Consider the following 10,875-nt stretch of genomic DNA (forward strand, 5'->3'; position numbering starts at 1 on the left):
AATGAGTTACCATAAGGGGATTCCACTTTGGGTATCCTTCCAGGAAAGAAAAGATGACTGAAATCTTGTGGGGCAGTTACAAATGTGTAACCCATAGTTACACAGTCACAATTGTTTCCTTTAGGGTCCTTGTACTCCTTGTACTCTGCAAGAGGATTGGCTAACGGGGGCTTTTGTTTTGTCTTGTTTTTATATTGATTGTGAAGATGTTACTGTTTTTAAATTGTTATTTGCTTGCTTATGTTGTAAACCGCCCTGATCTCAGGAAGGGCGGTATATAAATAAAAGTTTTATTTATTATTTATTATTTACATAAGGACTGTGCAAGTTCTCCAAACCCCACTTACTTAGCATCCACTGTGTTCAATAGGATCTGTTCCCCTGCCATTTGGGAAGCAGCTGGCTGCTGCCCTTCTCCCACCCACCCTATGAAAAATCTCTGGCATAAACGGGAAATGCAACAGGGACCTTGCCTCTACTTGTCACAACAGAGATCACTCATGGGAGCAGGTGGTAGCAGCTTCCCGAATGATTGCATGATCGGGGGAAGAGGTGAAAGGTTTTAGGATAAAGACTTTTCTGAAACAATAGCAACAAAACAGTAAAACTTAAAGAATGAAGTAGAAATATTCTCACTCATATTTTAACACATACTTTCATTGGTTCTCCCGTGTATTTATTATGACCCTTCACAGTATTAGCTATGCTAATAGCTATAAGATATGTCTGTTTTTTCTGCCTTTATATTTCATGGAATCTGCTTTGAAGCTGCATAGTCATTCATTGCTCTTTTTGATTCCTTCCTTAATAATCATTTAAAAAGTCTCTCCCAAACCATCAATTTGAAGTGGTTAAAGTCTTGCTAATTTAGATGGCTTCTTACATACAAGGAAATTCATACCAGGATTGCATTCAGTTGATTTGATCTTCCTTCATCCTTGTTTACAGTTGGTTAAGTGAAGATACTTAAGCTATGTGAGATCAAAATAAACATCTCTGGCCTGTTATTCACCCAGGCAATTGGCTGCTATTGCTGTGATTTCTCATTGTAGTTAAAAATAGGTGTGTGGGGTGAGGCTTGTTTTATATTTTTGCCCAAATTCCTCTGGAAGAAACCATGGCAGATTTTATTGTACAGATGTCTATATAGTAAATGCTAGCTGATACTTCAGCTAGAAACTGCAGCATTATTACAGAACAATTGTCCAAAATGCATAGGAGCCAATCCTTCATTATGCTAGTAAATGTAAATGTAATAAACTAGGGCAGACTTCCCAACTTGGTGCCCTTGAGATGTCTTGGACTATAACTTTCATCATCCCCAATCAGCATAGCCAATCATGCATTTGGGGTTGCATAAAGACTACTATGTTCTTGTCATTTTCCTTTTGATAATGATAATCCAAGAACTTTTCCTTTTCTTTTGTTTTCTGGAACATTTTGAACATCCAGCATGATGCCTGCAAAGTTAATTGCCCATTTACTATGGAGACGTTACTTCTGGAATGTGACTGGTAGGTTGTTCTACTGCATGCTGGTTTTTCAGTACACAACATGATTTATAGTTTTCCACTACTTTGGCTTGAAAGCTAGCTTTATCTTTCTTGTACCAAATGTCTGTGGCAATGTACACATTGTATGGATCATTTGAATGTTCAAGCTTTTTGGAACGGATGTAGCTCAGCATGACTCCAAATGTAAAGAAGCCAAAGAAGCAGAACAACAAGAGTATAAACACTACTTCCAAGTGGTCGCTCGTTGCTGTGACTGGTGCAGGCACGGGGTGGTTTGTTTTAGTTACGTAGTCCTCTAGTAGTTTTGAAAGGAGTAAGTTCAGTGCTGTGTTGTTGGACGGCACTGCCATTGTTCTGTCAAGAATGTCACAGCTTCCTCAAATTCTGATTCATAGAGTGGAACAGGAAAAAATAAAATAAAAAACAAAACATAAGAATAATTATATTCAAATAATCACACTAAGTTCTATTTCAATTGAATTAGATGTGTGGTACTGATGAATATATGTGCATGTGCATGTATATCCTTACCCTGTTAATTTAAATGAAATCACACACATGATACACCAAACAAACCCCCTTGAATATTGCTGAAATTTTTAAAATTGAAATTCAATTGATGTATAATGATGGCTAAACTTGTAGCTCACAGCAGTGCTTCTTTGGTGATCTGATGTAGACCACCGGTAATTATTTTCCCCTCATGTATCAGGGGAAAATGTATCACTGGCACCATATTTGCTTTCAAATTGACAATGATTTATGACAACTTTATAGCTGTTTTTTCTTGGCAAAATTTATTCAGAGGAGGTTTGCCACTGGCATCCTCTTAAGCTGAGTGTGACTTGCTCACCCAGTGGGTTTTCTTGAATCCTGGTCTCCTGGAGTCCTATCCAACAAGTGATCCATTACAATCTTCTAGTCTCTTCCCATCTCTATTTTGAGGTGGGGGGAATCACAAAATTACCCAGTAGCCTCTGGAGAGTAAAGGCTCATTCACAGTATATAATTACAGTGGTATTACTCCACTTTAACAGCCATGGTTCTCACTTATGGAATCCTGGGATCTGCAGTTTAGGGAGAAGCATTTAGAATTGTCAGACAGTGTACTCCAGTGCCTCACTGAACTATAAACCACAGGATTTCATGGGATGGAACTATGACAGTTGGAAGTGGAATCATAATGCTATAATTGTGAAAGAGCCCTAAGAATATAGGCCTGAAACACACAGGCCAAATAAGGCAGCTTCCAGACGTTTTGGAGGCATGGCATTCAGATGAAAACATGCCCCCAGTGTGGCCAGAAGCTGCTCTGGTGCTTTGATCAGGTCCTTTGGACCAGATCATAAAGGAACAGATATAATCCAGCTCTTGGCAGTGCCCGTTTGGGAAAGTGGCCATGGCCTGCTTCGGGAATGAGCCATGCAATCACTGTGGTCCCAGCCCAATTGCAGTCAGGCAGCCTCTGGTCACTCTTTACCAGTGTGCTTTGGCCCTCAGTCTCTAGGCCAGTGCTTCCCAAGCTGTCTGATGTGGGGGACCAGTGTACCAAGAGCAGTATCATATTTGTGCCTATAGGCTACAATTGTTTCTTCCTTTCCTGTATATTTACCTCAGAATGGCAGCCAACAACTCAAGGACTGGAACTGGCCCAAGAAGCACCATTTTGAGTAGCAGTGGCTAATAAAATACCCTTGACAATGAAAATAAAGCAAATATACTAATATATTATGCCCTGTTTCTGAGACTGTAGTCCACTAGACATAATAGATCTGCCATTCTTCTCTAATTAGCCTGCTACTTCTATATTTCATGAACTCATGATGCTGCCATGTATAGAGTGAAGATTATTGACCCATCTGATCAGAGCTGGCCCAAGAGTCTTTAACTGAGGTGAAGTAGAAAATACCTTTTGCTACCCACCAAGGTCAAGGCACATAGTATCCCAAACCAGCTAAGTTACTTTGGCATAAGAGGCAAGCATTCCTCCCCATCTCAAGCTGTAAAAATATATTAATATCTGGCTGCCTATTCATGACAACCTGAATCTGTTGCCTTCCTCAAATAGTAGGACTAGCCCTGCATCTCAATCCAGTTATCATTTTTGTTTTTCCAAGGACCAATCTTGATACCTAAAATATTTTGAAGCAGAAATGTGGGGAATTGAATCACAGACCCTATGCAAAGTGGATCTGTATTTTTTCCAGAGATGTGTGTGTGTGTGTTGTGTGCCTTCAAGTCATTTCCAACTTATGGTAACCCTAAGGCAAAACCTATCATGAGGTTTTAGTTGCAAGATTTGTTCAGAGGAGGTTTGATATTGCTTTCCCCTGAAGCTGAGAGCATATGACTTGCCCAAGGTCACCCAGCAGGTTTCATGGCCAAGAGATGCTTCCCGTAATCCCTTGACTTCATCAACTGGCTCCAAACTGGAATGTAATAGTACTCAGGAGAACATGGGATAGCTACACATTGCTTCTGATTGTTAGCATGAAAAGTCTTACATCTAAAAACACTCACAGTGTCTTTATCCCATGCAAACATGGGATAATAATAGAAATCAGTTGATACTACTTTGTTTGCTTCTTCTTAAAGAAATAGGGTGTTCTACCATGTGTGGTTTTCTAACTTAAATATTTAGAAATTGTCACAGAACATTGTTGGAAGACCTGTACAATCTTGGTATTTTAGAAAAGGGCCACAATCTATTATCATAGTCATATATCGAAAAAAGTGGGTTTAGTTCTGTGTTTGTTGTAGAATTCAGAAAGTATCCTAATAATAGAGCTTATCACTCCACTTAAATAACCCAGTTTACCTGATCTGAATTCAAATCTCACCCAAATGTGTGCAAACAGGCAAACGCCCCATCCCCACCCCTTCCAAATCCTCTCACAAACACCCATTCTCTCTCAACTGCCTCCTGATTACTGTTACGGAGGCAAAAGAAAGTATTTTGAAACACATGAAGGGGACTGCCCACAGGGGAACAAGGTAGAAAATTGACCCTTGGTCCCCATGGAATTGTTTTCCCCTGTGCTATAGCTTGCATAACTGACTATGCAACTGGAAATTATATTGATGCTATCCATGGGCAAAATGTGGAACTAGATGTTCCCCAAATACAGTGTTATTTGCAGTAGTGGAATGGGTGGCACAGTGGAACATGAATATGAACAGTCACCCAGCATCATAATGCAGGGTCCCAGGTAAGGAGGGGAGGTTGGGGCAATTCTGGGGTCAGAATACTCTGGGCTGCTTCCAGAATATCCTGGCTCATGCAGACACCACTCTAGTCTAAATTGTGATGATGGACATCATATGGGAAACTCACACTAGATCACCTGGAACCCACCCCATCCTTGCAGACTTTGCTGTCATTAGTAGCAGTGATAAAATCCTCAATTTTAAAATATATCAACCCCATGCTCTTGAGTTATACAAAAAAAAAATATTATACTCTTGTTTTCATGTAGCAGTTTTGCTGCTGTAACTAATGTGACACACCCACAGAGAGTGACTATGGGGCTGCATGTGGCCCACAGGTTAAATGTTGCCAACCTCTGATTTAAATCATCAGGTAACTAACAGTATAAGGAATCTCTACATGCTGTGCAACTATTTGAGCCAAATAGTTGTGAGCCTTCAAGCTATATTTGCAGGCCTCATGAAAACTCTGTGAATTTCCTGAGATTCACTATGATGAACATCCTGCGTGCCCTCTACTTCTGAAATTTAGGAGGGAAAAGGCGTCAAACATTTGAAGCACTGCAATAAACAGCTGGCCACTATCACACATCATAGTAAGTCTTCCAGGAACTGGGGGAGGGGTTCCCCAGTTCCTGGAATCTTTTGGAACCTCCCAAGAGATCCTGAATACCAATAATATGCACCCACAGTTGCTTCCTCATACATATCTTCCTTTGTATCTCATCTACGTATTCTGAACTCTGAAAAATAATAATAAAAAAATCTCCATGGGAATAAACCAAGAAAATAAATTTTAAAAAAAAGAATTGTGAAACTTTTGCAGATTACATTGCAGCACATTCAATGAACACTTGGAATCAAGTTCAGCTCTCACAGTGTGGGTGTATAGTGTAAGAACACCCTTACTAGTGTAAGGAAAGTTCTAGAGCTGTCGCAGAGTTATCCAGTGGGTAGTGTCAATGTCAGTGTCAGCAGTCCATGTTACTGTATGTATATCTTCTTGAAGGAAGAGGAGCTAGGGATTGCCTTTACTGGATGCATATATCCCACCACTCTCGGCACTTGTACCCATGCAATTGGTGTGGCATCTCACATGCGTAATTTTGGTGTGACATGTGCATGTATGTCTATGCTCATATAAGAAGTACATGTGTAGTGAATCCACGTCCTGTGGAGGATGTGGTCATGTGGAAACCCTGTAGACAGGCCTGGTGTCAAAATCTGGCATTCTTGCAGGGGCATCATTAGGGATGTGTGGCAAATGAGGACTTTACCAGGTGACACCTCGGGAGGGATGTCACCCTGGACACTGGTGGGACTGGGCTGTCTTTTGGGTTTGATGGCTCTGCTGGCAGTAAAGGAGAGTCTCCTCCCTCTCCCACTTACCCAGCAACTCTACCAGACCTGGAAAAGCTGCAGGTTGGCAGAAGCACCCTACCCCTACCACCAGCTGTTGGTGGGACTGGGGTGCATTTCTGAATGTAGTGGCTCTGTTGGCTGGGCAGTAAAGAGAGTTTCTTCCCTTTCCTGCCTGACCAGCAGCTCCACCAGAAATTGGAAAAGGCTGTTGAAGAGGGGGAGGTATTAAAAAATAATCTACACTGGGTGTTAAATATACTAGGTGTGCCACTGCTGGTCCTCTCCCAATAGTGACATCTGACAGGACTTCCATTCTGTCATCCAGCAGATGCAGTTCAGCTGCCACCTTAGTGTTTCTAAAATGCCATAGGTCAGTGGTTCAATTGTGCTAGTGCCTGGTGTCCATCAGAACAAAATGGACGCAACTGAACACCACATTTTTTTTTTTGATAGATGCATTCCTACCCTCCCCAGTACACTAGGAGGGTGAAATATCTAGTATCTGCACTGGAAAACCCAAATGGTGGCTGCAACAATGCCTACTGGGGCCTGTCAAGAGCTTCCTGAATCCTAATGTCACCACTAGTAATGCATGTATACCTGTATACTTCATGACTATATTCATAAAGGAAGTGGAAAAGCAAAATACAAAGAGGTTCCCCATGTCCATTCAATTGTCATGCATGCCTGTGAATAATAGATATACTTCCCATCTATTGCTGACATGTGCACAAAATTGAGGCTTGAGTAATCCCAACCTTGGTTCAGTGAAACAGCACAAACATGGTGACATGATTCAAAATTGGGAGACATAAGGCCAGATATTGCATTCTCAGTTGGTAGGTATCAGGGGAGGGGGAGGGGGAGGGAAGGGAGAGAGAACAAAGCAGGGAGATGATGTGAGAAAATGCAACCAGAGTATGGCCTGTTACAGACAGCCAAAATAAAGCTGCTTCGAGTCACTTTGGAGGTATGGTATTTCAATGATACATGCGTCCTAAGAGTCCAAAGGCCGCACCAAAGCCATGCTCCAGTCCTAAGGACTGGAGTGCAGCTTTGGTGAAGTTTCCAGACCCGTAGGGCTCATGCATCATTGAAATACCATACCTCCAAAATGACTCGAAGCAGCTTTATTTTGGCTGTCTGTAACAGGCCTATATTTCTTATTGTTTAAAACAGCGGAGATTATCACACGGGAGAGAAAGCATCCTTCTCCCACCCTTAAACTCAGCTAATTGCGTGCTTCTCTCATCCTTCCACTGTGGGAAAAGTGTCATCGAGCCATCATTTGGCATTAACGGGCATTCCTGTTAATACCAAATGATGGCTCCATGACACTTAGAAGCGCACAGGGATGACTCCATGATACTTTACCCATGGGAGAAGGATGGGAGATGCGCATGGGAGTGTGATCCCCAATCACACCATTAGCTGAGCTGAAGTCCGGGAGAAGTCCAGGAAAAGATCGCTGTCACTCCCATGTGATAATCTCCAGAGGTAGGGAATCTTTGGCCCTCTAGATGTTGTTAGGCTGCAGTTCCCATTAACTAGCATGCTATTGGTGGGGTTGATGGCAGCTGTAGTCCAACAACTTCAGTGGAGTCATATTGCTGGTTCAAAAATTATAATCTGTCAACTCTAGCTGTTATTATACTAAATCTGAGGAACTGCATATTGATAGGTATGCATATTTTAGTTAGGGTGAGAAGCATGATAATGGAGAGCTTTGTTTGGGTGTTAACGGTAGATTGAGGTTGCGCCCACACTCCAAAATTAATGCAGTGACACTACTTCAACTGTCATTGCTCAATGCTATGGAATTCTGGAATTTGTAGTTTTGTGAGATATTTAGCCTTCTCTGTCAAATCGCTCTGATGCCATAAAAATACAAATCCCAAGATTCTATAGGATGAAGCCATGATAGTTAAAATGATGTCAAACTGCAATAATTCTGCAGTGTGACAGCAGCCTGGGGGGGTCGTTCACATGTTGTTTTTTGGCATGACAATGCGAATCATTTCAGTCATGCATTCCAGGTTTGTTATTCACACTATGGAATTACATTGATCTTTATCAATGTGCATGTCTGGGAGTTCGGTTGTTTACACCTGCAAGCATTTGAATAAAGACAGAGTTGATGCAAATGCATTCGGAACCCCCTTTTAGGTATGCAGCATTTTATCCCGGGTCTATTCGCATTAGTTATTCACACCACTGGTGATACAGATCTTTAAAACAAACAAACAACAACAACAACAAAACAACAAAAACTAGAGGAAAACCCCTATATCAATTATCCTTAAGTGGGTTTTTGGGCAGCCCCCCAAAAACTTAATTGGGTGCATTTGGGATATGTGTGAACAACAGAGATTGACCCAGATTCATCCTGAATTATTTTCACAGTGTGAATAACCCCTGAGTGTATAGTGTGAAAAATGGCTATACTTTTCTGGGTTGAGATAATTTGATTGAATAATTGGTTTAAGCTCCACAACACTGTAAAATATGTTGTTTTTGCACACTGGAGTGCCTTACCATTCATGGCCCAGGGTCACATCATATACTTGTCACATCTGCATGTGTATTTTAATCATTGATTATAATGGACAAAATACTGCATGCTATTTGAAGGGGCATTTTGTTTAAATTGCATTAAATTATGAATATCTTCTTTCACAGGAGAAACAGAGAATATGGAGACAGTATGAAGGAATATGTGAAAGAAATACTCATTTTATTCCATTCCAAGGACAGTATTGGCATCAATATATAGCATTTCCACCAGTAGCTAACCAAATCTCACTACTGCTTCTGTATCTGGCTCCACTGGCTCCTGCCCTTATAGCCACTCCTACTTACAAACTGATAATTGAAATATCACACTCTACTGTTATTTTAAAGTTGCATATTCTAAGTAGTCCACCTTCATAGAAAATAACTGTGATGAACAGCTTTCCAGAAATCAGAAGGCAAGTCAGTGAACTTTGTTGTGATATCCCCTTTCTTTTCCATACCCATATCTTCAGTAAACCAAATGAAAAGTACCTTTATCCCAAGTGATATAGCGCACACCCATCTCTAAAGCTAGATGAAATGTTGAAAGTGTTATTAATGTCACTCTTCCTTTTTTCAATTTCTTCTTTGAAAACATCAGTTATTTCCAAAGAGCAACTTTGAGTGAAAATACTATAATGATTTGAATTACTCTTTAAAATGTTTGCCTGTGTTATTCTTATTCCTATGTAGAGCTTTCTCTCTACAGAAATTCTAGCAAGGTTCCTTTCATACCGAGAAAATCTAGAGAAGATGATCAATATCTGTACTGTCACTGTTGTGAAAACTGTATCTAAGTGTGAGTTATGGTCACATTTTAAAACTTTTATTTTTCTTTTAAGTTAAAACTTATCTACTTGTTGTTTCCAGCATTGCAGTTCTTAAATATTTAAGAATACTTAAACAAGTATTCTTCTGCTCTTCCCTCTTTAGATGTAAAAATATATATATACATCACTTTACAATTTAAAACTGCAGAGGAAGACAAAGGCAGCAGAACAGATGCCAGGCACTCCAATGGCACAGAAGAAAAAAGCTTACATTTCTGATCAACAGTTTATAAGCAATGGCAGAAGCTCACCTCCTGTAACAAGAAGGCAGACAAGAATAGAGGAATAAACATGCAAACTCACCAAGCAGTGTGAAGGAGGGAGTCTACAACCTAGATGCTGTGAGTCAGGCTCATACTCCGGGCTTGGCTGGGAAGAAGCCTGAAGTCTGGGAGGGACTTATCATGGGTGCATGGCTAGCCAGCCTTATGCTGTGAATGCACAGGGGAAGGAACCTATAAGCTGCTGGGAAGGCAGGTTTACACAGAGGAAGGTGATACAGATTTCCAGGTAGAGAAAGAGTGTCTGGCAACTCAGACAAGTAAAGACTGTGCCCAATACAACGGGAGTGTCTTGCTTTATATGCAAAGCTGGACAGTTCTAGTAACTTGATTTCCTTTCATCATTTTCAAATGCTGAAATATTTCTGTGCTGAAATACTTCTGTGGAGCAGTGCACAGGAAGAACCAGATTCAAGACATTAACCATCCAGTCTGGCCACATAGGTTTAATTATGAAGTGACTATGTATTTTCTTCTCTGAAGAAAGTAATGCGATCCAATGTGGGTCAACAGGCCATGAGTTACGGAGATGAAGCTGGTAAAGACTAAGATGTTTTTAGTTATGCTTTTCTGAGTTTTTGTGTGAATTTCATACTGATTTATCTAGATTGTTTTAATTTTACTTTATTATTGTAAAGTCTTTTAAAATGTTTTTATCTTGTGAGCCACCTTGGGTCCTTATCTGGCAGAAAGGCAGCACAGCAATGAAATGAAACTAAATAAAATAAATAAATAAATAAATAAATAAAGTTCCTATAACTCTGATCACAGCTCTCCATGACATGAGACAAGGGCCCCATCCACACTACAGAATCATCGTCCTGGGACTGGTGATCTAGTGAGGGACTAGGAGACTTTGGTTGATAATTCTAAATACCCACCCCTAATCTGCAAATTCTGAGATTTCATCTGATGGAATCATGGCAATTAAAGTGGAATAATAGTGCTATAATTCTGTAGCATGAATGAGTCCCAAGCAAGGAGTATCTACGCTACAGTTATAGCAATTTGATATCATTTTAATTGCCATGGCTCTACCTATGGAATCCTGGGATTTGAAGTTTGATGAAGGAGTTAGAATTTTCAGTCCACATGGCTGCTTCTTAGCAACAGAATTATTCCTTCAGA

At 40.5% G+C, this 10,875-nt stretch overlaps 1 protein-coding gene across 1 annotated transcript; it reads right to left on the minus strand.

Moving 5' to 3' along the window:
• Positions 1-1,276: 1,276 nt before the first annotated feature.
• KCNE1 (potassium voltage-gated channel subfamily E regulatory subunit 1) lies at positions 1,277-1,880 on the minus strand. The gene has a single exon (XM_042459312.1). It carries the CDS (start codon positions 1,862-1,864, stop codon positions 1,484-1,486), a length of 381 nt encoding a protein of 126 aa, XP_042315246.1. The 5' UTR covers positions 1,865-1,880; the 3' UTR covers positions 1,277-1,483.
• Positions 1,881-10,875: the final 8,995 nt, after the last annotated feature.

This window comes from Sceloporus undulatus, chromosome 3 (assembly GCF_019175285.1).
Source record: "Sceloporus undulatus isolate JIND9_A2432 ecotype Alabama chromosome 3, SceUnd_v1.1, whole genome shotgun sequence".
NCBI classification, from domain to species: domain Eukaryota; kingdom Metazoa; phylum Chordata; class Lepidosauria; order Squamata; family Phrynosomatidae; genus Sceloporus; species Sceloporus undulatus.

Coding starts and splice junctions, on each gene's coding strand:
- KCNE1 (XM_042459312.1), bottom strand. CDS start 1,864: ATGGCAGTGCCGTCCAACAACACAGCACTGAACTTACTCCTTTCAAAA.